Source organism: Giraffa tippelskirchi, chromosome 5 (assembly GCF_054371585.1).
Source record: "Giraffa tippelskirchi isolate mGirTip1 chromosome 5, T2T-mGirTip1v1.2.pri, whole genome shotgun sequence".
NCBI lineage: Eukaryota > Metazoa > Chordata > Mammalia > Artiodactyla > Giraffidae > Giraffa > Giraffa tippelskirchi.
Genome location: NC_137279.1, coordinates 103,893,116 through 103,920,776, shown reverse-complemented (window position 1 = coordinate 103,920,776; position 27,661 = coordinate 103,893,116). Strand labels below are relative to the sequence as shown.

The 27,661-nt window shown below is 42.9% G+C and overlaps 1 protein-coding gene across 6 annotated transcripts in view; it reads right to left on the bottom strand.

Annotated features, from left to right (window-relative positions):
- Nucleotides 1-1,831: 1,831 nt before the first annotated feature.
- The window catches only part of TBX15 (T-box transcription factor 15), a 131,824-nt gene continuing 105,994 nt past the window's right edge, over nucleotides 1,832-27,661 (bottom strand). For 3 of the 6 annotated variants that reach the window (XM_081492934.1, XM_081492931.1, XM_081492933.1), the window contains exons 7-9: nucleotides 16,825-16,922; nucleotides 8,749-8,847; nucleotides 1,832-4,335 (exon numbers count right to left, since the gene is read on the bottom strand). In XM_081492934.1, coding sequence (XP_081349060.1) covers nucleotides 3,551-4,335; nucleotides 8,749-8,847; nucleotides 16,825-16,922 — 982 coding nt within the window. In that variant the 3' untranslated portion in view covers nucleotides 1,832-3,550. The remainder of the gene's footprint in view (nucleotides 4,336-8,748; nucleotides 8,848-16,824; nucleotides 16,923-27,661) is intronic. The other 3 variants (XM_081492936.1, XM_081492932.1, XM_081492935.1) reach the window with 1 other exon arrangement.

Below are 27,661 nucleotides of genomic sequence, written 5' to 3'. Positions count from 1 at the left end.
AGGCTAATTGGGCTTCCCAGGGGGCACAGTGGTAAAGAACCAGCCTGCCAATGCAAGAGACAGACGCAAGTTTGATTGCTGGGTCAGGAAGATCCCCTGGAGCAGAAAATGGCAACCCACTCCAGTATCTTGCCTGGAAAATTTCATTGGACAAAGGAGCCTGGGAGGCTACAGTCCATGGGGTCACAAAAGAATCAGACACAACTGAGCTGATGGCTAATGGAGTTAACTGGCCATTCTTTGAAATTATTTATTAAACCAAAGCCATGACTAAAGTTTTTGTTTTCCCAACCCAAGCTCCATTTCCACTGAAAGAGTGTGGTGGTCCAGCAACTTCAACCCCACAAAATCAAGCCCTGGTGAAATGGGTCAGTGAGCTTCCAGTGTAACTGTCCGCTGGGAAACAGTCTGAGGTAGGTGTAAGAGCAGGAGATTTTAAGTCCTGACGGACTGATGCTGAAGCTGAAACTCCAATAGTTTGGCCACCTGATGCCAAGAACCAACTCATTGGAAAAGACCCTGAAGCTGGGAAAGATTGAAGGCAGGAGGAGAAGGGGATGACAGAGGATGAGATGGTTGGATGGCATCACCAAGTTGATGGACATGAGTTTGAGCAAGCTGATGGACAGGGAAGCCTGGCGTGCTGCAGTCCATGGGATTGCAAAGAGTTGGACCCGACTGAGTGACTGAACTGAACTGAACTATGGCTTCCCAGTGACATTTATGTATGGACAGAGCCCAACCTTCAAAATCCTAGCCTTCCATTTGCAAAACAATAGTTTCTGCCCTGTTCACCTCTCACAGTTATTGTGAGGTTCCAATGAGATGATGTGTAAATACTTACAAATGGAATAGCCCTGGGCACGTTATTAGTCTCTTAAAAGTCATTTGATGCCTAACAACTCAAAATCTCTCCTCTTGTGCCGGGAGGCACATTCAAGAGGGAAGATATACATTTATGATTAAACATCCTAAGTAAATCCTGCCTCAGAGAAACTCTGGCCCCAACCCCTCAGAATTCTTTCCTGATGGTCCCCGTGCATCCTGAGTCTGCTGGGGCTCCAGCAGAAAGGCATAATGCTAATTACACAGACCCTGAGGTCAAATTGCCACCTTAATCACTTGCTACCTGAGGGCCTTGGTCAAAGACTTTAACTTTTTTAAGTTGGTTTCCAAATCTACAATATGATCATAAAAATAGCCACTATAGAATTGTGGGAGGATTGGATGAGATATCTATGTAAGACACAAGGTGTAATATCTGGCACTTAGCTACAATGAGGACTGCTATTAGACTCACAGGTTTTGTTTTTTAAAAATTGGCGTATAGATTTATTCTTATTTCTACAACTTTTCATGAAATAGATTATATTTTTTAATTTAAAAAATTTTATTTTTAATTAGAGGATAATTGCTTTACAATGTTGTGTTGGTTTCTGCTGTACAATGTGAACCAGCTATAATTATACATATATCCCCTCCCTCTTGAGTCTCCCTCCCACCCCTCCAGTCCCACCTCTCTAGGTCCTCACAGAGCACAGGGTTGAGCTCCCTGTGTTATACAGCAGCTGACTCACAGGTTTTTGCAGCTAACATGAAACCAGGTAGCCCACTAGAGTCCTGGCTTCATGTCCTAGTTTTCTCTCTGTCGGGCTGTGTGATCTGGATAAATCAGTCCCTCTGAAGCTTAGTTACTGATCATAAAATGAGGATGGTAATACAGACTTCGTGTGTTCCGAACAAAGATCATGTTAAGTAGTAGAGATGAGCACAGCACAACTCAAAGGCATGGGCTGCTGCTTGCTTATTCCATATGAACGGATACGCAGGAAACAATTGCAAAGATTTTATTTAGCGGCTTTCTGTGCTTGGCACTTAGAAACAGAGTTCCGTGCATAAGGGCAAATTTTTATACACCTTTTCTTCATACATATTTTACATACCCTTTTTATTGCCCCCTTTTTTAATATTCATAATATTGGATTCCCCACTAGGCACATAAATACATTTATCTACAACACCTCAAAACCAAAAAAATCTTAGTAATATCTGAATTCTTTTACTTGGTACTATCTGCATTTCCACACCACTTAAAAAGTTTAAGCTGGCACCAAACTTCACTTTTCTTATCATTAAAGGATTTGAAGGGGAAGGGAAAGATGAAAGGAAAAATCCAAAACTTCAAAATTGCAACAAACTATTTGATTAAAAAAAAAAAGTGGCGATCTAAGAGCAGGTGGAAGGATGTATTCTAGAAGGCCCATTCTCAATTCTCTGGAAGGTGACAGGACTCCTCCTGCCACAGGGGAGATGGGGCAGGCAATCCAGGTCAGGCATCTGGGTCTGGCATTCGGAAGGCCAGACATCCGTGTGTTGCCTCTGTTCTTGGTGTCATCTGTTGAGGTTGTAAAACTCTTCCTTTCTCACACTCCTTCTGTTTCCCTTCCCCTGCCAGGCTGCGTGCTCTGGACTCGGCACTTCCCTTTGTGGTGCCCCTCTCTTCTGGCTCACAGTGGTCAGAACTGTGGGATTGAGACTCATGCCTTGCCTGGGTGCTTCTCACCCGTGCCCTGACCATGCACAGTGTCCCAGAGAGGTTTACTCCTCAACAACTCCATGGTTCTTTCCATAACCTGGGGGGTAGGGGTGGGGACCAAACCCATTTCCTCAGTGAATTAAAACTCTCATCACTGCTCTCACTTCCTCATTCAGTCTTGTTCTCCACCTCTCTCTTGCTCTCTATTCTTTCTCCTTCTCTCTCTCTCTTTCAGCTGCTCTTACTCCCTCTTTTCACGGGCACCACTGGGAACATCAATGCTAGCACACCAATCGAAGAGAGCCAAAGTTCAAAAGCCATCTTTTTCAGGAAGCCAAGTCCGGTTGTAGTACTGATGTCTTTCCACCCACATTGATGGGAAGGGGTTTCAGGATACATGGTTCATTCCAGAAAAAGGGCAAGCTGCAGGGAAGAAATGTTGGCAGGCAGCTACTGCTGACCCAGTCCGTCTACTGTTGTACATAGACAAATTTTTGGTGAAAGCACCCATACTGGGCTTCCCTCCACAGAGTTCACCCAGTTCCAAGTCAGTGTGCATGTATGTTTGTGTATGGATGAGTTTGTGTATGAATATATTTATGTATGTGTGTATGTATGCATGCACATATGTATGTGTGTATGTAAAGGTAGGTCTGTATCTGTGTGTGGGTAACTTTTCATGGCTGCTACATGCTAGCATCTCCCTTAACATTATTATAAAATGATTATTCAGTTTCTTCAAAGGCCACTCTGAGTAGACGATGCTAAGATTCGGGAAGGCAGGAGAATGGCTGCTGAGTCAGAGATGATTCCACTGCAAGTATTCCTTCAGTGGCTTTAAGTGTCTCTTGTTGTCGTTGGGTATGTGCTTTCCTCCTCCAGAAGGTAATAATAATAATAATAATACACAGTTCCTGTTTTTCGAAGGCGTTGGGCTCCCACAGAGGAGGATCTGCCCTGGAGACTCTGGATCTGCCTCGGCTGCTGTTGGCTCCATGGTGCTGGGACTGGCCACTAAACCATGTGAACAGACATCTGGGAGGAGGAGCCTGGGACTGCCCCATACTGCCGGCCGTCACAGGTGTTAGTCGCCTGCTGATTATTGGGTGAAGGGCTAATCATGTGCATGCCGTGCTCCATCCCCGTAGGCAGGTACTGCCGCTCTCCAAAGGCCCCATTGGAAGGAGAAGAACAGAGTAAAGTGCTTTGAGAGGCGCTCAGTTTTTCTGGGCTTGCAGCTAGCCTAGGGGAAGTAGGGAAATTGTATCCATACAGATTATAAGGATTGTGAAGAGAGAAGGCATTGTAGGAGCTCTGCTGCATGTGGCTGCCCCCGAACATGTGTGGTGATGAGGAGCTGGAAGCTGCATTGCCTGCCTGCATGACATACTGAAACTGGGAAGTAGGGAAGGACCCCAGCTGGCCACCATAGGCTTCCATCTTGCTGTTGCTAGGCAACGAGGGAGGAGTTGGTATTCCTGAGATCAGGGATGGAGTCCTCTGAGGCATGAAGGTTTCAGAGGGCTGAGTAGCCGAAGTGGTGCCACTCTGGAGCCTGTTGTAGCCACTGTCACTCAGCCCTGGGTAGCTCTGCAAGGCAGCCATGTTGCTTCGGGCACATGGTGGATAATCGGAGAGGTTTAGATTACACAGCTGGCTCTCTCGGCAGCCCACATTGAAAGTGTTGGGGGCCAGATGAAACGTTGGAGGAGAACAGGATGGAGATAAAAGATGAGAAGAAGCTGAAGGGGATGGTGTCCCAGTGCTGGAGGTGGTTGGGGAAGTGCCTGTGCTGCCCCCTGAAAAATAAAACATAAATTCTTTTGAGACATGAGAATCACCTGAAAGGCTTGTTAGAACACAGATCACTGATTCCACCCCCTGGTAGCTCAGTGGTAGAGAATCCACCTGCCAATGCAGGAGACCCAGGGATGACCCAGGTTCAATCTCTCCGTCAGGAAGATCACCTGGAATAGGAAATGGCAACCACTTCAGTATTTTTGCCTGAAAATCCCATGGACAGAGGAGACTGGTGGGCTACAGTCCATGGGGTTGCAGAGTCAGACATGACTTAGCGACTGAACAAAAACAAGATCTGGGACAGAGCCTGAGGATTTGCAGCAAGTTGTCAAGTGACCCTGAGGCAGCCGGGCCAGGGACCACTCTTTGGTTAGATGATAGTCCAGGACCATTTTATCTCCTAAAATCCCTGAACTGTATTTGAGAGAGCTGCTCTAATACCGCAGATGTTAGAACTGCGTTGGTGGCTGATGCACCAATAGACAAAGGGCCGGCTCAACCCAATCTACTTCAAATGTGTTCTCAGGTAGTTTGAAAGTGAAAGTGTTAGTCACTCAGTCACGTCCAACTCTTGGCGATCCCCTGGACTGTAGCCACCAGGCTCCTCTGTCCATTGGGATTTTCCAAGCAAGAATACCAGAGTGGGTTGCCATTCCCTTCTCCAGGGGATCTTCCCAGATCTCCTACATTACAGGAGAATTCTTTACCATCTGAGCCCCCAGGGAAGCCTCAAGTAGTTTAAAAAGGCCAAAAATGACCTTTCTAAGCCTCCCCTTTACCAGACTGTGAAGAGCAGTGCTGCACCCACTTCCTGTCCCATCTATTGGAAGCTGAAAGCAGTGATGAGTGTCAGGACTGCTGAACCGTTCATGTGAATTCCAGAAGGAGCAGCTACTTTGTCTTCCACTGGGACTCTCCCCTCATGGAATTTCTCTCTCAGGGCAAGGTTGGGACTTGCTCAGAAGTGTTGAGAGCTGTGATTCCCCAAGGAGCACTGTACCCTTTAGGTCATCCACAACTCATGCAGGGACTCCTTGAACTTGAGCTGCTATACAAGAGTAAAGAAACTTTAACACGGAAAGGAGCAGAAATAAGGTTTTTGTCAGTGAGGGGAATATGTGAAGAAAACTAGCAGGATTCTAGAGATAATGGGATCCAAAGAAGCCACCCACAATGTACAAATGAAGAAGCTCCACATATGCAAGTTGAGAGGCAGATACCTCAAAGAGAAACCCAAAGCTAATTTTTAGCATGGGGGTAAAAAAGTCTTAGCCTACCTTCACAAGTATTAGAGTAGTTTTGGCTGTAGAAGCATAAATTTAGCTCTTGTTAATAGTTTTTTCAAAGTTAATTTTTTACAAAGCCCAAGCAACAACATCTCTTTCTTGGTCAAAAGAATCTCCCTAGGTAGAACTGGATTTAGATATCAATAGCTCCTGATTGTAGAGTCATTTCAGGAAATTCTCCTTCTTTGTTTCTTGTTTAAATCTTAAATTCTCTTTGATGTTGTTCAGTCACTAAGTCATATCTGACTTTTTGTGACCCCATTGACTGCAGCACACTAGGCTTCCCTGTCCTTCACTATCTCCTGGAGTTTGCTCAAACTCATATCCATGGAGTCAGTGATGCCATTCAACCATCCCATCCTCTGCTGCCCATTTCTCCTCCTGCCCTCAACGTTTCCCAGCATCAGGAAAATTCCCTTAAGAGAGGTATAAAGATGTTTATTCCACAAATTGAGATAAGACCAACACTGTAAATACCTCTAAGAGAAGTAAGCCAGCGCTGACCACAGAAAGAAGGGTATCAAACCTGATTCTGGGTTCACTGGCCTCCATCCAGCTCCCATCCACAGGCAAGGCAAGCTACGTCTTAAATCTCCTCACCTGTGAAACAAGCGCTTGAACTAGTAGGCTTCAGTTTCTGTCCTTCTCAGAATTACACTTATGTCTGGCGGATTACATTTCTGTTAAAGTGTGAATTGCTAGTAACAAGTACTTTCCCAGGAGTCATTTAAACACAACGAAGAAGTTCTTGGAGGGGAAACAACAAGGATGAGCGAGAACATGCTTTTTAATTTTGTACCACTGAGTGGCCCAGCCTACAGAGCCTTACATGAAGCTCAGGGATTCATTTTCTGGAAGCATGTGGTTCCCCTCTGAGGCATCCTACACTTTTTTCTCCCTCTTCCACCCTAACTGCCAGGCACGTCAGTGAAATAAGTGCTATGGCACAAATGGAGAAACTCGACTCCAGCTGTAAAGAGATCTGTGTTTTATGGGATGTGTATCTGGTCTCCTCTCTTTGAAAATCCATCCTGGCTCTTCCAGATCTGGTGTTTATGTGGTCCTGGAAGAGACCCCCTGTTAGGCACTCCATAGCATCCCATCATAGGTATACGCTCCACCAGGCCAAGCTCGAGCCCTGCAGCAGGAAGTGCAAGATGGAGCAGATGACTTTTTATAACTCTAAATGCTTTTCTCGGATGGCCCATGATGGAACGAATGGTACTGATTTAAGGCCTCAATTGGTTTCACTAGAAAAAAATAAGGGAACTATTAACAAGTTACAGGGATCTCTGCCGGGCAGATGAGAGGCACATGTTAAAAAGTTTGTAGTCAGCTTGCTCTGGCTTTTAAATGACACTCACTGGAAATGAGGCTTGGAGGCCTGCTGGGCTTCAAGGGGTGAGAGCCCCCATACAAACCAGTGTTTGAAGGGGGAGAGCAAGCCTGTCCGAGAGAAGGTCACGTTGCTTCCATCCACTTTGAAGAAATGCTCTTATGTACTTGAAATAATCAATAAAGATAACAGCCATTTTTTCAAAGTCCACACAAAAGAGAGAAGACTATGGCATTCGTTGTGCTGAGAAGCAAACCAAGATATTGAGAAGTCTTTACTCTCTTATGATCTAACAGCTTGTCAGCTGTTAAACAAGATTGGGAGTGCCAGCCAAGTGCTAAATAAGCATAAGGAGGCAAGCTGCCCTCCCGGTGCATTTCAACACTTAGCTTCCTAGAGGCCTCTCAACCCAGAAGAGCCAGGGCCGAGTGGGAGGCCAGGCCTCTCTGATACAGAGCAGTCAGAGCTGTCTCTCAAAGGAAATCATGCTTCCCTTTCCTGTGTAGCCTTGTCTTTGTCCCCATCTGCTCTGTACAGCCAGATCTGGAATGCTCTAAGAGTGTTGATTTAAACTTTATTTAATGGATGAACAGGGGCTATAGAGTCAAACAAACCCAGTTGTAATCCCAGTGGTTTTTCTAATGATGGGACCTTGGCAAGTGAGCTTCTCCATATAGATGGAATTTTGAATATCAATGTTGTAAGCATGTACAGAGAAATGGATGAAATAATACGTATTATCCTCTTGGACAGCAAGGAGATCAAACAGTCAATCCTAAAGGAAATCAACCCTGAATATTCATTGGAAGGACTGATGCTGAAGATGAAGCTCCAATACTTTGGGCCACCTGATGTTGAAGAGCTGACTCATTGGAAAAGACCCTGATGCTGAGAAAGATTGGGTCCTAGTGGGGGTGATTGGGTCCTAGTGGGGATGGCTGTTGTGGGTTGGTCCCTGTTCATGGAGCTGAGCATCCTGGCCACTTTACCCTCTAGGGAGCATTACGTCACAGCCAGCTGCCCAAATGTAACAGGCTATTGGAGTCCTCAAATCAGATCCAGCAAAGTGAAACTGAATACAAACAGATAAGTGGGTGTCCTTCTCACTGTCCTCAGAGATCTTAATCCTTCTGAAGTGTGAAGTCACTCAGTTGTGTCCCAATCTTTGCGACCCCATGGACTGTATGTAGCCCACCAGGCTCCTCTGTCCATGGAATTCTCCAAGTAGCCATTCCCTTCTCCAGGGGATCTTCCCAACCCAGGGATCACACCCAGGTATCCTGCATTACAAGTGGATTCTTTACCATCTGAACCACTAGGGGCCCCACTTCTGAGAGATGATTAAAATGTGATGTTGTAAGTAGCTAAAAGTTCTCCAGCATTTCAGGACCAATCCTCCACCACCCCACTTCCCTGCAGGCTATTTTACCCACAACCCAAAGTAGGTTGGTACTCAAATTCACTTCAATGTTAACTTGTTCCAACATTCAAGGCTAACAGCCAAAACAACCAAAAAGAATACATGTTTAGCAGTGATTCCATACAAGGACAATAACCTAGAATATACTTGTGTACCATAAAGACAAGTTAAATGTGACCATGAAAATCTCGAATACCAAACCTGCTGACTTTTGCATCTTTAGATTGATCACTTCCAGATTGTAATATGGAGGCTTTCACAAACAGTGTCCTTGTGGGTTTATTTTGTTGTGCTTCCCCTGCCCAAAATTGGAAAACAGTGAAACAAAACCCCATCTGGGCTAGTGAAGAATAAATTTCCATATAATTACTTGGTTCCATGAGCCAGACTCTTCTCTCACATAATTCAATGGCATCTGTCCCTGAGGAGTGCTGAGTCACCAGGTGCCCTTGAGTAGCCTTCTTCAAGGCTTTCAAACAGGTAAGAGGTAGAATGTCAGAAACCTATGGATGGATCCCAGAGAATAAATCCAGAGGCTGTAAAGCTTAATGATCAGAGCCCTGTTTATTCCAACTAAGGAATTACCCTTAGTTGAAATGAGCACTTTTTTCAAAACAGAAATGTGAAACATTATAGTGTTAATGGGAATTATGTGGTTTCAATCCTAGAAAGAGTCTTGGTGCATCTCTCCATAAAGTTTAAAGATATACATAGATTCAAACCTCTTCCTTTTTTTTTTTTTTTGTATGTATAGTTTATATTTGAAAATGTTTAAAACAAAGAAATGTAATTTAGATTACTGGTCATTATTTTTTTTTCAAATAAATTTATTTATTTTAGTTGGGGGCTAATTACTTTACAATATTGTAGTAGTTTTTGCCATACATTGACATGAATCAGCCATGGGTTTACATGTGTTCCCCTTCCTGGACCCCCCTCCCACCTCCCTCCCCATCCCATCCCTCTAGGTCATCCCATTGCCCCAGCCCTGAGCATTTGTCTCATGCATCGAACATGGAATGGTGTTCTGTCTCACATATGATAATATACATGTTTCAATGCTATTGTCCCAGAACGTCCCACCCTCACCTTCTCCTTCAGAGTCCATAAGACTGTTCTATGCATCTGTGTCTCTTATTCTGTCTCGCATATAGGGTTATCGTTACCATTTTTCAAATTCCATATATATGCATTAGTATACTGTATTGGTGTTTTTCTTTCTGGCTTACTTCACTCTGTATAATGGGCTCCAGTTTCATCCATCTCAATAGAACCGATTCAAATGTATTTTTTTAATGGCTGAGTAATATTCCATTGTGTATATGTACCACAGCTTCCTTATCCATTCGTCTGCTGATGGAAAACCTCTTCCTTTTAAAACAGTTTTAAATTAGATTCACCCAATTCTCATTTTTCACATTGGTTCTCTGTGTTCTGAGTTTCTCTGCTTCTTAAATGCCCCTATTTCATACCTACCACATTCCCCATCGCATTCATACCTACCACAGAATGTTCAAACTACCACACAATTGCACTCATTTCACATGCTAGCAAAGTAATACTCAAAATTCTCCAAGGTCATAGAAAAAGCAAGAGAATTCCAGAAAAACATCTACTTCTGCTTTATTGACTACGCCAAAGCCTTTGACTGTGTGGATCATAATAAACTGTGGGAAATTCTTAAAGAGGTGGGAATACCAGACCACCTTACCTAACTCCTGAGAAACCTGTATGCAGGTCAAGAAGCAACAGTTAGAACTGGACATGGAACAACAGACTGGTTCCAAATTGAGAAAGAAGTACATCAAGGCTGTATACTGTCACCCTGTTTATTTAAATTGTATGCAGAGTACATCATGCAAAATGCTGGGCTGGATGAAGCACAAGCTGGAATTAAGATTGTCAGGAGAAATATCAATAACCTCAGATATGCAGATGATACTACCCTTATGTCAGAAAGCTAAGAGGAACTAAAGAGCCTCTTGATGAGGGTGAAAGAGGAGAGTGAAAAAGCTGGCTTAAAACTCAGCATTCAAAAAAACTAAGATCATGGCATTCAAACCCATCACTTCATGGCAAATAGATGGAGAAATAATGGAAACAGTGACAGACTTTATTTTCTTCGGCTCCAAAATCATTGCAGGTGGCAACTGTAGCCATGAAATTAAAAGACGCTTGCTCCTTGGAAGAAAAGCCATGACAAACCTAGACAGAGATATCAATTTGCCAACAAAGGTCCATATAGTCAAAGCTATGGTTTTTCCAGCAGTCGTGTATGGATGTGAAAGTTGGACCATAAAGAAGGCTGAGTGCCCAAGAACTAATGCTTTTGAACTGCGGTGTTGGAGAAGACTCTTAAGAGTCCCTTGGACTGCAAGGAGATCCAACCAGTCAATCCGAAAGGAAATCAGTCCTGAATATTCATTGGAAGGACTGATGTTTAAGCTGAAGCTCCAATACCTTGGCCACCTGATGCAAAGAGCCAACTTATTAGAAAAGACCCTGATGCTGGGAAAAATTGAAGGCAGGAGGAGAAGGGGACAACAGAGGATGAGATGGTTGGATGGCATCACCGACTCAATGGACATGAGCTCGAGCAAACTGTGGGAGATGGTGAAGGCCAGAAAAGTCTTGCATGATGCGTGCTGGGGTAGCAAAAGTCAGACATGACTGAGTGACTGAACAACAATAACCATATTCCCTAGGTGGCACACTCCCATTTTTTCACTTTCCATTAACTTGCTTATTTTCTCTGATACTTGTTTTACTGCCTTCTCTGCTGCAGTTTACATCTGCTGTTACTGTCATTTGGAATCTTGCCTCGTTCCTGGCAACAGCATCCACTTTTCCCTCTGAGAAACACTCCCTCTCCCACTCACCCTTCACCCATACCTCCAAGGAAGAGATGTGACTCAGGCCTGGATGATTTAAGCAACCCCATCCCTGCCACAGTAATTAATTCAGAGGCAACTCAATTAGGGTCAATGAAACTCAGTGAGATTGTGCTAGAAATCTTAAAGAGAGATACATGACCTTTCCCATCCAATTTAAACCTAAAAAGATGCAGGTCCAGGAATGCTGGCAGCTATGTCACCACCATGGGGAGCCTGAGGATGAAGTCTGGTGAGAGATGATAATGCCTTGGAGTGGAGTAGTAACAAGGGAGATTAGACATATGAGCAGATTCAAGAACTTGGTAACAGCTGGATATGGTGGGGACAGGGAGGCCTGTCGTGCTGCAGTCCATGGGGTCGCAAAGAGTCGGACATGACTGAGAGGCTGAACTGGACTTAACTGGATACGGTGGGTAAGGAGGGAGGGAACTGTCTCAGATGACTAATGGGTAGCAGTGTCCTTCCCCCAGGAGAGGGCGCCAAGTCTGTGAGGTAAATCATGGACTCCGTTTTGGATGTATTAAGCATAAGGGACTACAGGACAAAACAGAATATGCAGCCAATAACCATTTGCTCTGGGGCCTCCCGGATGGCTCAATGGGAAAGAACCCACCTGCCAATGCAGGAGACGCAGGAGACTGGGGTTCGATCCTAGGGTCAGGAAGATCCCTTAGAGGAGGAAATGGCAACCCACTCTAGTATTCTTGCCTGTAAAACTCCATGGACAGAGGAACCCCGCAGGCTATGGTTCACAGTATCGGGAAGAGTCAGACATGACTGAGCAACTGAGAACCAGAAGCACGAGCAACTATTTGCTCTATGGATTGAATTGAGACACTCTCCAATCCTTGTCAAGAACTCCTCTCGGGCATTATTTCTTACCTCAGGGATAAATGAGATCAGCATAAATTGGCTATCTTTGCAACATTATAATGATCACACTGTAGTTCAAAGACCTCTGTCCATTGAACTTTCCTCCACTTCCAATCTCTTTACTAGTATGAATTTTCTCGGTATTTGATCTCTTTCATTGACCAACCTCTAATTAACACAAATCAACTGATAAAAATGAAATAAGGACCTACTAGAGTTAATGCTCAAGTTGTTGACAACCCCAACAGAGACCTTCATGATCCTAACTTTTAACTGCCTGATAAACACTAAAAAACACAAAGCTGCTGAAATCTGTCTAGTGATGTTTACCACCAGGTGAGGAAGAGGCTTTTCTGTCAATAGCAGGTCTCCTTACATTCACAGGTGGAAACATATGACCAGCTTTGGAGCCACTGGTCCCGGATGGTTCCTTTTCACATAACAGTTGTCAGCTCACTTGGAGGCTCCACTCACAAAAACCCTCTCAGTATTGGTCATACAAGTAGCTCCACTGTATATATTATCAGAACAATCTCATAACAACATCAGGATATCATCAGAACAACAAGATTAAACTTGGCTATAACTGACCTGGGCTCTTATTTCTTTTCACGTCTTTGTCTGTGTTGCCTCACTCCACCTCCACAGGCACAGCTTACTTGGTTCATTTACTTTGTCCCTGCCACAAGCAGTGTTCAGGCAGAAGCCATTCCTGAAATATAATTTCTATCTCCAGACTATCCAAAAGTATAAACTCCCTTGCTGATTCTAAATGAAGATGTCTGAAAATAAAACCATACACTTGACTTCATAAAAACGAAATATGGATTTACTATTTATAGAGCTAATGCTCAAGTTGTTGACAATAAACCATCAAATGGACTAATAAACTGATTGCGTGTGTGTGTGTATGGTAAGTAAGAAGGAAGAAAGTCTGGTGGAAAGGAGAGTGCCCAGTGAAGCAGGAGATCCACTGAGTCCTCAACTCAGTTCTGCCAGCACTTAACTGCAGAGATGTTCCTAGGCTGTTCTATGCCTCTGTTTATTTTTGTGTTAAAGTCAGAGGACAATGAGTCCCATGCATTCTTCTCCATAAGAGAAAACAACTATATAGAGCATCCATTCAATATATTTTTTAAAATAGAAGGGTTTGGATTTTTGTAAAACTGTGGTTAATTTACCTAAGCACATTCCTTGAAATGTTATCAACAGGTGGGTCTTAATGAAAGAGAAATTTAACTGACAACAAGGGCAAGATGGAAAAAGCATCCTTCACTTCATCCAAACAGAATGCAGCAACAGCACAAAACTGTCCCAGGGCTAAGTGTTAGACATCCAGATATTCGTGTACTTGAAGCAATGAGGTAATGTGGACACCTGGGGGGGTCGATCACTGTTTGGTTCTTTGGTCTGGTGCCAACAATGCCAATAGTCTCTTCAACAAAAGAGAGTTAGTACAAAATCAGTCTGCCATTGAAGCTTCCACTAGAAACTCACCACTCTTTACTTTTAAGACACAAAACAGTTTAACACAGACGGCTATGTCTCTTTTGTTCATTTTATGACTGATACTGTCCAGAGTTACTGGAAACCTCAGTTTTTAAAGGAAGAGGGAATGAGTATTGTTACTTTTACATCCTTTGTTAATGTCAAGAAACCCAAGCCACGTATTTTTTAATAATGAGAATCTGGATCAAGTTCAATGTATAGTTCAAAAATATATTCCAATTAAACTATTTAATAGAGTCTTGGCTTTTCCTCTAGCACCATCTCACCACCATATGTATCCAATAATTAATTCTATGCTCATTTCCCCCCATCAGTATAAAAAGAGACTCAATGAATAAGTGTGACATCTTGCTCTGCAAGTTCAGTTTCTCTTAAACCATTGTTTCCCATGTGTCAATAATAAGTCTTCAGATAGAGAAATTTTCAATAGAAGCATCATGAACCCTGCTTATGCTGCACACCTTAGCAATGCAGGTTCCCTTTTAGCTTCCCCATGCCTACTACACCTGCCCACTGGTTCCACATGCTGGCAATATACAAGTAGTCATCCCCAACCATTATTCCACATCTGTATCCATGCCCATATCAGGTGATTGTGCTCCAGATTTAATCAGATGGTGATCTTGCCTACCTGAGCCATAGTGCCACCAAGTGATCTCATTCATTATTCATTAAGTAATTCCTAGGTGCCAGGCCCTGGGGTAGATCTTGGGGACACAGCAATGAACACAATGTCACCACCCATGCCTGCTCTCAGGAACTGGCACCCTTACCATCCTTCTCATACCAGCCTTCATGATACAAACTTCTGCTCAGCTAGGGCTTGGAAAGTCAATGAGCAAAGCAAAGGCAGATAAGCAAGGAGACACCTCAGGAATAAGTAGGATCAAGTAAGTGTCTCTGCATGACAGCTTCATTTATAAAGCATGTTTATGTAAATGGCCTCACAAACACATACACACACAAAATCATCACTCTTTGGGATAATTATCGCTCTTTGAGATGAGGAAATGGATTCAGAACTAACTTGCCCAAGGTTATATAGAGAGTTTAGTGACCATCAAGATGAAGGCCCAAATTTCCCAACTTCCATAAACCTCTGCCACTGAAGGGCCATGACGGCATCAAAGCATCAGCAACACCCTGAATATACATTGATAGCATCAGAAGGAGCAAGATGCTTCCAACAAATGGCTTCCATTTCTCCTCCATTTATTCAAAAGGAAATAAAGGGACTACCTTGGCAGTCCAGTGGTTAAGACTCTGAACTTCCAATGTCGGGGGCGTGGGTTTGATCCCACATGCCATATAGCATGGCCAAAATAAAATAGGCCTGCTTGTTCTCTCATAGTCAAAAAGCAATATAAAATAAAACAACAAAAATTTTTTTAAAGAGATGGATATTCTGGACCACTTGCCTCCCCAGATCCCTGTGAAGATGAATGGTCTAATCATGTTATGAATAAATCATCAGAACAGCAATATTTCTCATCTCTGATGTGCTTTCTTCTCTGATATTGATATGAGGGACATACGGGGTGAAGACAGTGACAACAATGATGATGATGATGACAGCGACAGAAAGCACATACTGAGGGCTTCCTGTGTTTTTCAGTGCATTATCTCATTTGACCCTTACATGAATTCTATTATAGTCTCCCATTATGCAGATAAGAAAAATAAATCATCCCTCAGAAAGGATGAGGGACTTGATTGATCAATGTCACCAAGCTAGCAGAGAACAGTGATAAGAGCCTAACCCAAGCTGTCTGACTCCAGAACCTGTGCTTTTAATCACTATCTCATCTTAAAGCTTGAGGGAGTTCAGTAATCCACATCACAAAACAGAATTCAGTGTGCAGACTGCTAGAACCTCCCTGAGAAGGGGGTAAAATATAATATGTTATCAAGTCCTAGAAGGGACTCCTATATCACTGAGCCATAATTAAAAAAACTAGGACTCTATTAATAGCAACTATTTGATAGAATGAGTTCAAACCAATTTTGATCACTGTCACTTTGAGACAAGAGGAGGCTGGAGAGGAAGACTCATTAAGCGTCTGACATCTGGGAAACTTTCACTTGAGCACCCCAGAAATGGGTGCTACCCCTGGGAGGGCCAGTGGTCGGACTGAAAAGAGGAGGTGAAATCAGCCCATGAGCCTGTTCATGTGGCCACAGACTTCCCAACCTGAGAAGAAAAGAGAGATTAGAAATCGGATGAAAAGACAGAGGACGAGATGGTTGGAGGGCATCACCGACTCGATGGACATGAGTTTGGGTAGACTCTGGGAGTTGGTGACGGACAGGGAGGCCTGGCGTGCTGCGATTCATGGGGTCGCAAAGAGTCGGACACGACTGAGCGACTGAACTGAACTGAACTCAATTGAACTGAAAAGCACAAAGCAGTGGAAGAAAAAAGTCTACTCTGCCCATTCACTTGAGACGGGTGTGGCTCCACACCAGCCAAACAGGAGAAAGCACAAGTTAGAAGATTCAGAGGGGCTTTCAGCAGCCCCCTCCTCACTGTCAGACTTGAGTGATTCATTCCCACTGTCTGGGGCTAAGTTGTTTCTTATCGGCAAACTAGAATAAGAAAACAGATAAGGCTGCCATGAGTAATAAATGAAATTATTATTGTCTCCAAATCTCCACCCCTGGTGGCTCCCTGGTAGTTCGGTTGGTAAAGAATCTGCCTGCAATGCAGGAGACCCAGGTTTGATCCCCTGGAGAAGGAAATGGCAACCCACTCCAATATTCTTGCCTGGAAAACCCCATGGACATAGAAGCCTGGTGGGCTACAGTCCATGGCGTCACAAAGAGTTGGACACGACTGAGTGACTAACACTTTCACTTTCCAAATCCTAAGGGCTACATGAATGTTTAGTGATAGAAACAATCACCTCACCACCATTGTGATCATGAACATAACCTTGCTTTGGGAAAAGGGAGAGGGATCTGGAGGTGCCAGGTAAAACACTGCCTCTGAAACCAGCTTATTTGCACAAGTGGTGATGCTCTGGTTATTTACGGAGCTATCTAGTACTCCTCGTTCCAGGAGAGTCCATGTATCTCGTGGTTTGGCTTGGGGCCAGCTGTGCTATATTCAGTTCAGCTCCCACTCCCTCCCCCGCACAGTCTCTAAGCAGAGGCCTTGCCCAGGGCTTTACCTTGCTGCTTTTGCATGGTGGTGAAATCTTCAAAGGTGAGTGTGCGCACAGGGGGTCTCCAGAATGCATAAGTCTCCATGATGGCTTCCAGTCCGGTTCTACAGAGAGAAAAGCCAGCAAGTTGTTAAATAATCCCCAGAAATTCATTGACTTTTAAAAAAAAAATCCTGAGGTGGTTTGGCGACAATCAGTATATGAAGAAGAACTGAGAGATATCATCACTGGGGTAAACTGGTCTGGAAGAGCGCAGGTACAGATGTTGCTAGACTACAGGAGAAAGAAGAAATTAACCCAATTCAGATTATCTGCAAACAAGTCATAGCTATGATAGAATTTCACTCTGACCTTTCTTCAGAGAAGGTATAGTCTGGATGAAAAATACATGTTAAATGTTAAAGGTCAAGGTCCCTGGATATCATGAACAGATCTGAGCAGAGAGTAGCAGTGACCATTTCTCTACCACAAGACAATGTCATCATCATTACCACAGTGCACTGATACAGTCTGCCCCAGAGTCAACTCCACCACCAGGTATGTGGAGTCAATGAAACCGTCATATTGCTGTGCCTTTAAAGGCTTCTTAAATCAACCAAGACAAGCAGGGTAACAGAAATAGAAGGAGACATAAGTGATCAAATACACTTGAATTTCTGCTGCAACAGGAAATGCCTTTGAAGGCACAAAAAGTGTTTGGTCCCAAAAATTATACCCCAAACAAAAGGACCAATATATTTCTGCAAATATTTATCTGCATTCTGTAATATAATAACCAAAGTGGTCTTTGAGAGTCATATACTTGGGACTTCAGGGACATCCAATATTTTTATAACATATTACTTTGAGGCTTCTGCTTCACTGATACTGGAATTTCCATTAATTGAACTATGTACACACTGCCTAGTTTATCCTTCAATAAATTCTATTATATATATGTATATATCTTTAGGGCTTCCCTGGTGGCTTAGTGGTAAAGAATCCACCTGCCAATGCAGGAGACAGGGGTTCAATCCCTGGGTCAGGAAGATCCCCTGGAGAAGGAAATGGCAACCCACTCCAGTATTCTTGCCTGGGAAATCCCATAGACAGAAGGAGTTTGGCAGGCTACAGTTGACGGGGTCAAAAAAGTCAGACACAACCTAGCAACTAAACAACAATATATGAGATTGATGGACATCGTTTTAACATAATTATCCAGGTTATCTGGATTATCTTAAACATATTACTGCTGATATTCCATATCCTCAAAAGAGAATATTGGTTGGTGCTTTGTCTACAGCTTTGAAACACAGCTTCTGACTATTCACTCTTTAAAACTAATTGTTTCACTTTCAGCTACATGGAGGTGGGGGAAATTCTGGCAGAAGAAGGTTAGGAGAAGAAAGTTAAAGAAGAGTAGGGAGCATAAATCCTTTCATTGCAAAGTCACTGGACAGGAACGCGGTGTCCCTTCCTGGAAAAGATACACTCCTCTTGAGATGAAATTTACGCTGCCTGTCCTCCCTAGGTAATACATAGCTAGCATTCTCTTCAGTCCTGCATGGCAAGAATAATGTGAGAAGCTTTATTTTAAGTGGGAACAAATATCCTTCCCTAATAAATGATTACAAGATCCCCTGAGGTTCTTCTCTGATGAGCTGCTGATACACTGATTGACTCTTTGTGTTGGAAAATTTCCTCTCTGAACTGGCCATACTTGCACAGTTAACTTTCTAAAGTCTTCCCTGGAATCTTGGAGGCTTTAAATACACCAATGTTGGCAAATCAAAGTCTGTATTTTTAGAAGAGGTTGAGAGGAGAGGGTGTTGCATGGTGTTTATTAGCTGTTAATCTGTTAAAAGTAGGAATAGAAGACATCTCCACATAGTCACCGTACATTAATGCTGAATACAGTACATGAAACTATTTGTGGAGAGAAACAGTCCAGGCAATTAGGGAGTTCAGAATAATAAGGGGATAGGCAGATAAAGCCATGCTGAGCCTTGATGAACATAAAAAATAGACAGGCCAGGCTTAGCTCTTACTGCCTTGTTTTGGAATGTTGGGGGCTCACCAGAACATCTTAGGAGTCTCTTTAATGGCATGAGAAGCTCACTGAAAATGGCCAAAGTCTCTATTGTTCCACCTCCTATTCCATTCTTCCCAGCAACATGTACCAATGATGGGGACAAAATATTAGTTCAAGGACAAAGAACAGTTCCTTCTCACTTCATAATAAAGTGACAGAACACTGTGAAGAAGTCATAATACACTGATGTACTGCCAATGTTATATTTATTAAAGGAATAAAAAATGAACATTAATTTTACTTACATAACAGGCAAAAAGGGCAAAGGCATTAATAATTTTATTTAAGTAGTTAACTCTAAAAAGGATAGCAGACGTTCATCCATTATCCAAATCTAAAATCTCCTTCCTATGTTACCATCTTAGATTGGAGAGTTATCTAGCCTCAGTTTGAGTATTTCCCAAGGAAAATATATAGTATTGTGACAGATCTATTAGAAAGTTCTTTCTGACCTTGAGCTGAAATTTCTGATACAACCTTTTCTTGTTAAAAAAATAAACATTTTTAGTTTTAAAAAAGTAAACATTTTATTTTGGAATACTTTTAGATTTATAGAAGTATCAAAGATAATACAGAAAATTCCAGTGTAACTGATGTAACTTTTACCCTCTGGTTCCATTGTTGTTGTTATTGTTGTTGTTTAGTCACTAAGTCCATCTGACTCTTCTGCGACCCCATGAACTGCAACCCACCAGGCTCTTCTGTCCATGGGATTCTCTGGGCAAGAATACCGGAGTGGGTTGCCATTCCTTCCTCCAAGGAATCTTCCTGACCCAGGGATGGAACCGGCATATCCTGGATTAGCAGGCAGATTCTTTACCACTGAGCCACCTGGGAAGCCCCTGGTCCTATTGTGCTGTATGCTAAGTCATTTCAGTCGTGTCCAATTCTTTGTGACCCTATGGACCACAGCCTGCCAGGCTCCTCTGTGCATGGGACTCTTCAGGCAAGAATACTGCCAATGGGTAAATAGTAAGAGTGCCAGACACTTTCTATATCCTCATCAGGAAAAGCTTCCTTAGATCTTAACATAATGTACAACATGCCACATATGCACTTGTCCATGGTCCATCCAGTCCAGGTGTCTGTCACAAGGAGGGTTTTTTTGGTGGTAAATTTGGGGTTGGGCATGACTACCAAAAACTAACAGCTAAGTCCATACATTCCTAACCACACTTTACTAATGTGCTGTGGATCTATCTCTTACAGATTCATCCTAGACCTTTTTGAATCTATTTATATATTCAGATTGGGTCTCTTTTTAAAAAAATCAATCCTATCTGTTTACTATGGGCTTCCCTGGTGGCTCAGATGGTAAAGAATCCACCTGAAATGTGGGAGACCTAGGTTCAATCCCTGAAGATTGAAGAATCCCGGGAAGATTCCCTGGTGGAAGACATGGCAACCCACTCCAATATTCTTGCCTGGAGAATCTCCATGGACAGAGAAGCCTGGTGGGTTATGGTCCATGGGGTCACAAAGAGGTGGATATGACTAAGCACAAGCATAGTTATTGTTTACTATATGCCACATCATATCTGTCTTCAGACTTCACTAAGCTTTATTGTATAGATCAAATTGTTCAAAAGCACTATTTTTTTATTTATCAGGATTTGGTAGAGTGCCACAGCAAGGTAAGTATTAGCTAATTCACTTTCCACTATATTTTTTAAAATTTATTTTTGGCTGCCCTGAGTCTTCATTGCAGCACATTTGCTTCCTCTAGTTGTGGAGAGCAGGGGCTACTCTTCCATTTTGGTGTGTGAGGCTTCTCATTGTAGGGGCTTCTCTTGTCATGGAGCACGGGCTCTAGGGCTTGTGGGCCTCAGTAGTTGTGGCACGTGGACTTAGTTGCCCCTCAGCATGTGGGAACTGCCCCAATCAGGGATCGAACCCATGTCTCCTGTATTGGCAGGTGGATTCTCAACCACTGGATCACCAGGGAAGTCCCACAACCATGCTTTTCTATGTCCCATACTTAGCACAATGCCTTTTACATGGCAAGATTTCAATTTATATGTATTAAATTAATAAATAAAAGGATCATTTTTATTACTTATTTATTTGTTTAATATTTATTACTATTTTTATTACCAAGTCACTATTTCCCAAACTTTAACCAGCATTCATTTTTCTAAGCCTAAAACAGGAAAACAACTTGATATCCAGTCAAGACTCTGAAGACAGAAAGGATTCTCTAGTACTGGAGACCGGAATTGCATCTAGGTACGGCTGTTTGTGTCTTTCTTGACTCAGGTTCCAGACAGGTTTCAGTTTTTCTTTGGTTTCTTCTGTTCTGGTCATGGAATTTCTAACCTTCAACAGAGTCTGAGTCCCCTAGCACAGGCCAGTTATTTCTACCCTCATCTTCTCTTATAAGAATCCTTGCCAACTACCCATTAACATCTTCAGCCACTTGGATGTCTACTCAAAGTTTATACTAAGCAACATGTTGTTTACTTATCATCATTATATCCCAGTTTTAAAAACTTCATCTCAAGGGTTTTAAAAGTGAATTCATTCTCTAATGGATAAAAAAAAATGGTCTTAGGTAACCTACATGTCATTAACATGTTCCACATGGTGGGCCTCAAAGGGTCTGCTAAACACCAGAGACCTGATGTCATCTCCGAAGCTTCCAATCAAAGATGATCAAATTGGCAAGCGTCCCCGTCTTGCTTACTTTCCCCTCTTTGCTCCAGTGACAACAGAGACCATATCTAAACCCCCTTTGTTCAGTCATTTGGCTGTAATCACCTCTCTGATTTCCAAGCCTCTCCTCTTTAGACATTTCCATCTGCTCACTGGCCAAGCCAACAGCACGCACCGAAGAGGAGGGAGAAAGGGAAAGCAAAGAAACAAGTCAAAGAGCTCTTCTGTAAATTGATGATGCCTTGAGATCAACTGATTTGGAAAATCAGCCAAAGTGAAAAGAAATAGTCTTCCAATCTTCTCATTCCAAAAAAAAAAGTGAGACCATCCCTTTGAGGTTTATCAAATATTTGATGATTATAATAATTACAACTACATTCGTAACCTGTTAGATAACACACCTATGCATAGTTTCTGTTTTTTATTTATCTTCAGATAGAAAATTATTTTTTATGTTTCTTTCATTTATTTTCTTTGTAATTCTGACATCTTACTCTTTGCTGGTGATTCCATTAACCAGGGGAACTTATGCTAGGGATTGTTAGGATCACTGATTAGCTCTCAATAGAAGACAGTCAAGGACTAAGGGAAGTCTACTGAGATGGGGTCTTGAAGTCAAAAAGAGGTTATTCAATCAGGAAAACAATTATGTGCTAGTTTCAAGAGATATAAAGGCAAAAAACACCCCCAGGGTCTTTACCCTTAAGGAGAATTCTGCTCAACAAAAAGATAATGACATGTAAATTACTGATTTCTGAACTGTGTGACACATGCTATACTGGAGATATGTAGAAGATGCCATGAGGCACTGAGCAAGATGTCTTGAATACACCTGGAAAACTAAAGGGCAAGGGGTGTTCCATAAAAGGCCAGTTATTTAAGCTTAAAATTATAGGGCACTCAGTAGTTTTTCACACAGATAAGAGGAAGAAAGAGCTTTCTCAGTAGAGTTAATAGTATATGCACAGACTTGAAGGCATGGAAAAGAAGATGTATTCTAGGAACTGTAAATAGTTCAGGGTGACTGGAGCTCCAAGTGCAAGATGAGGGAGGTGGAGGATGTGGGGGCCGGACACCATAAGTATTTATTCCATGTTAGGTTCTTGGGTTATATCCCACAGCCAATATTGTGCTTCAGAACTCCTTTCCTTTCTCCTCCTGTTTCAACATTTGAAAAGACACAAAACCAGAATGTTCTGTTTTTTCAAATCTAATTGCCTCATGTCAACTTTCTTTTTTTTTTTTTAATTTTAAATTAGTTTATTTATCTATTTTTTAACTTTACAATATTGTATTTGTTTTGCCATACATTGACATGAATCCACCATGGGTGTACACACATGTCAACTTTCTAATCCTTTTTCTTAGACTGTCCGTGGTCCACTGTGGTCAGGTCAAACCTTCCACATGTCCTTCTTCTTCACTAGATCTGCAATATTCTCCTATATTAAGATTCCTCAGGGTATTTGTTCTCCAGGGATAGTCTTAAAGACCTCCCAATGAAGGTCTGCAAATTGGCAAAGAAGCCATCATTCAAAACTAGGAATAAAACTACCATATGACCCAGCAATTCCACTACTGGGCATATACCCTGAGGAAACCATAATTGAAAAAGATACATGTACCTGAATGTTTATTGCAGCACTGTTTACAACAGCCAGGACATGGAAGCTACCTAGATGTCCATTGACAGATGAATGGATAAAGAAGTTGTGGTACATATATACAATGGAATATTACTCAGCCATAAAAAGGAATGCATTTGAGTCAGTTCCAATGAGGTGGATGAACCTAAAGCCTGTTACTCAGGGTGAAGTAAGAGAAAGACAAATATCATATATTAACGTATATATATATGGAATCTAGAAAGACGGTACTGACAATCCTATTTGCAGGGCAGCAAAGGAGACACAGACATATAGAACAGACTTTTGGACACAGGTTGGGGTGGAGCAGGGTAGGGGGAAAGAAGAAGGTGGGATGATTTGAGAGAGTAGCATTGAAACATACACCTTACGTAAAACAGATAAAAAGTGGGAGTTTGATGTATGATGCAGGGAACCCAAAGCCAGTGCTCTATGATAACCTAGACGGGTGGGATGGGGAGGTAGGTGGGAGGGAGGTTCAAGAGGGAGGGGACATATGTATACCTATGGCTGATTCATGTTGATGTATGGCAGAAACCAACACAATATTGTTAAGTAATTATCCTCTAATTAAAATTTTTTTTAAAACCTCGGCTTTAGGCGTGCAATAAATACATCTACCTGATGAACTGGTACTTTACAATGGTTTGGAAGAACAGGTGTCCAATGGAAAGATGATTAAAGTTGAGTTAAAACTGTTCCTTACCCAGTGATTTCCAACATGGGAGTGCTGTAACCATTTGGAGTCTGAATAAGTAGAGTAATGCTAAATTACACAAGGCACAGACTAGCTTACTGGTTAAGAGCACAAGGTCAGGAGCCAGGCTGTTGACCAGGGTTCCAGCTGCAACCCTGCCACTTAACTGGTGCAACCTTGCCAAGTTATATAACCTCACACTCCTAAAGCTCCCTACCTGTAAAATGGAGATACTATTACTCCCTCTTAATTGTTACTTAATAAATGCATACTGATTAGGACAAAATATTTCAACACAAGAGAGAAAATACAATAAAAGCATGAGGACCACTGGTCTAACTCAAGTAATAGAAATCCCACCATCTGCTCAGGTTGTGATATGGAACAAGAGAAAACATTCTTACTTAACTGGAATACAAAACTTTGTCATCCCTCTGGTTCTGGATTGAATGTGGAAGGACCTGTTTGTTACCTAATTTCGTTTCTCATTCTCTCCTCTAAGAACCAAAAAAATGTGTCCCTCAAGCCTCTGTAGGCCTCATTATCTTGCAGATATTTCAGACTCCAATATGTTAGCCATTAAACAGACGTCACTCTGTTAGATGACACCATCGCTGGGCAAGAGCCATAGATAATAAAACAACTGCCAACTTTCTCTGGCAAACCCACATGGCCAAGAGGACAATAGGGGGAAAGATTCATGACAGAGAAGGGAGAACAAATAACAAGGCAGAGAAAAATGTTAAACACTGGCTGAAAGACCGTAAGCCTGGGGACGTGAAAAACAGCCATGGCCTGGATGAACAGGAGGAGTCTGGCAGGATGTCGCTGCCAGAGTCCACTATGAAGCCAGCTACCTTCAGCTGCAGATGAGGCAACGCCTACCAGGGAGTCCAGCACTGATCACTTCCATAGATCTGTTGAATGGCACCCACGCCAGGGATAACAAAAGAGTGTACAAAATCTCCAGGGGCTAGTGAGATCGCCAGGAACGAGCAGGATGAGACTGGCTGGAAAAATACAGCCAATGGCTCAAGGGAGAACAAACAAAAACTATAGAAATTTAAAGTGAGGGAAACACTTGGAAAGTCATGCTGATTGAAAGGAAGGCAAGTGGTCAGCTCCTTGGCTCTAAGCTTACCTTCAGGAGTGACAAGGAATCAGAGGTGGACAGGGGCAAATGTGTCTGCTGATCGGCAAGTGATGCCTGTTGGAGGAGTGTGACACTATCTCTGGATGCTGTCACTGGCAGATTTGCCAGCTCTAAAAGCAACTACCTCACTGTACTCAGTCTTACCATCAGTAAAATGGGAAAGTCTCTACTGATACCAATGAGCTCCAAGGTAAAAGTAGAAAACTTGGACCACAGATACAAAATGAAATGATTACTACTACTATTTATGTACTTATGATTTGAATGCCTAGAAATAAATATACAAGGTTGAACTGCATGAAATAGCTAATACCTCACCATTTTGACCTACAACTAAGGAAATTTCATACGTTCAGCTTAACAGATAGATAAGTGTGTACACAGTATTTGAGATACTTGGTTATACTAGAGAACTACCAACAGATTTTAACTGAGACCCACCTGCACCTTAACTCCCAAAGAAAAGTTTCTTTCAGAGGATGTGGCCCTGGGGCTAACCTTTTCCCCTTTTTTGTCCTGTTAACTTTCAGCACTCTAATTCCTCATCTCACAGTCCTCTTTCATGCCAGGAAATGGCTTTTCATTCAGTGAACATGGCCTTGGGACAGCAGCTGCTTAACTGGGGGGTCCACAAAAAAACTTTACTCCCAAATACTTTCCCCCACCACCAGCAGAGATTCCTTCCTTTGGATCAAGTCTCAGCCTCGTTAAGCATCCTCTTGCAGTAAACAGACACATCCATTCCCGTAAGGCAGTCAATGGTTCCATTTTTAGATCACCGTCCCCCGACACGTGTAAGGGACACTGGGCACCAGGAAACACTACCACCAGTCACATTCCCAGAAAGCAGCAGTGCCTGCTGGAAACACTCTGAGAATTAGCTCAGACTCAGTACAGGCCCTATTCTGTTTTTAGTAAGGGGCAACCTATTAAACTCAACATTAAAAAATACTAAGATCATGGCATCTGGTCCTATCACTTCATGGAAAATAGAAGGGGGAAAAGGGAGACCAGTGACAGATTTTCTCTTCTTAGGCTCCAAAATCAGTATGGACTATAGTCATGAAATTACAAGACACTTGCTTCTTGGAAGGAAAGCCATGACAAACCTAGACAGCAGATTAAAAAGCACAGACATCACTTTGCTGACTAAGTTCCATACTGTCAAAGCTATGGTCTTTTCAGTAGTCATGTATGGATGTGAGAGTTGGAGCATAAAGAAGGCTGAGCACTGAAGAATTGATGCTTCAAACTGTGGTGCTGGAAAGACACTTCAGAATCCCTTGGACAGCAAGGAGATCAAACCAGTCAATCCTAAAGGAAATCAATCCTGAATACTCTTGGAAGGACTGATGCTGAAGCCATACTTTAGCCACCTGACACAAAGAGCTGACTCATTAGAAAAGACCCTGATGCTGGGAAAGACTGAAGGCAAAAGGAGAAGAGGGTGGCAGAGGATGAGATGGTCAGATAGCATGACAGATTTAATGGACATGAACTTGGACAAACTCTGAGAGATAGTGAGGGACAGGGAGGCCTGGTGTGCTGCAGTCCATGGGGTCAATCACAAAGAATTGGGTAAAACTTAGTGACTGAAAAACAACAGTGTAGGCCCTATTGTGTTTTTAGTGAGAAGCAACCTATTAAAACTACTTTCCCCTGAAAACCAAGCTTCCCATAATATAGGGCCTGCCACTGGCCCTCTCTGACAGTCCCTGCCTTGTGGAATTTGAGTGTCCTGGTTTAAGCCTCCAAGAGCAAACTCCATCAAGACAAAGACACCCTCCTAAAAAGCTGCACCGACTCCCCGGGCTACAGAAGGGCAACTCCCAGGGGGACCTGTCATGGAAGCACAACAGTGACTCCTGGGGCACCATGCCAGCAAGGGGCATCTGGAGGAAATCACGTCACCTGGGACAATCCCCCTGTAGTTGTCTTAGACTGTACGGAAGCTGGAAGTATAGGCAAAGGCCAAGGTCAGAGACAGGATGAAGGCTGCTAACAGAGGAGAACCCACGGTCACACAGTTCACACCACTTCTAAAACAAGTTCACAGAACCTTCATTCCATCGACAGGTCATAGTTTTAATCCTCTCCTCTTTGTGTATGTGTTTGCTTTGGGGTAAGTCCCTGGGAACTATATAGATGTCCCCAAACTTACTGAGGCTTTCTGTAAAATCTTATAAAATCCTAACAGGAACAAGGTTTTCACTTTAGATGTTGGCTGAGACCTGCAGAGCCCTCCTTCCTGCTGCTTCTCGGTCTGTCCCCTTTCAAGTGCAAGGTCTCTGCCGTGGCAACGCTCCCTCTAGCTGCGCACATGGGCTCTCCAGGCACGTGGACACATAGACCTCCCAGGGCTGCTTCTCGACTATGAGATTCAGTGCAAAGAGTCCTGTTTCACTTCAGCCTCCTGACCTTCGTCTTCTCTTTGGACAGAGATGCCCATTGGGGTGGTCATCGCCAAAGATGTAATTTGACCTCTCAGTTTGCTCCTGAGTGACCTTTCTCAACCAAACCTTACTCTGCTTGGGCTCATCTTCTGGGAGCCCGTCTTCCCTGAGGCTCACACCTCTGGAACTTGCTGGATGGCCTCCTTCTTCAGGAAGACAGGCAGCCCAGAC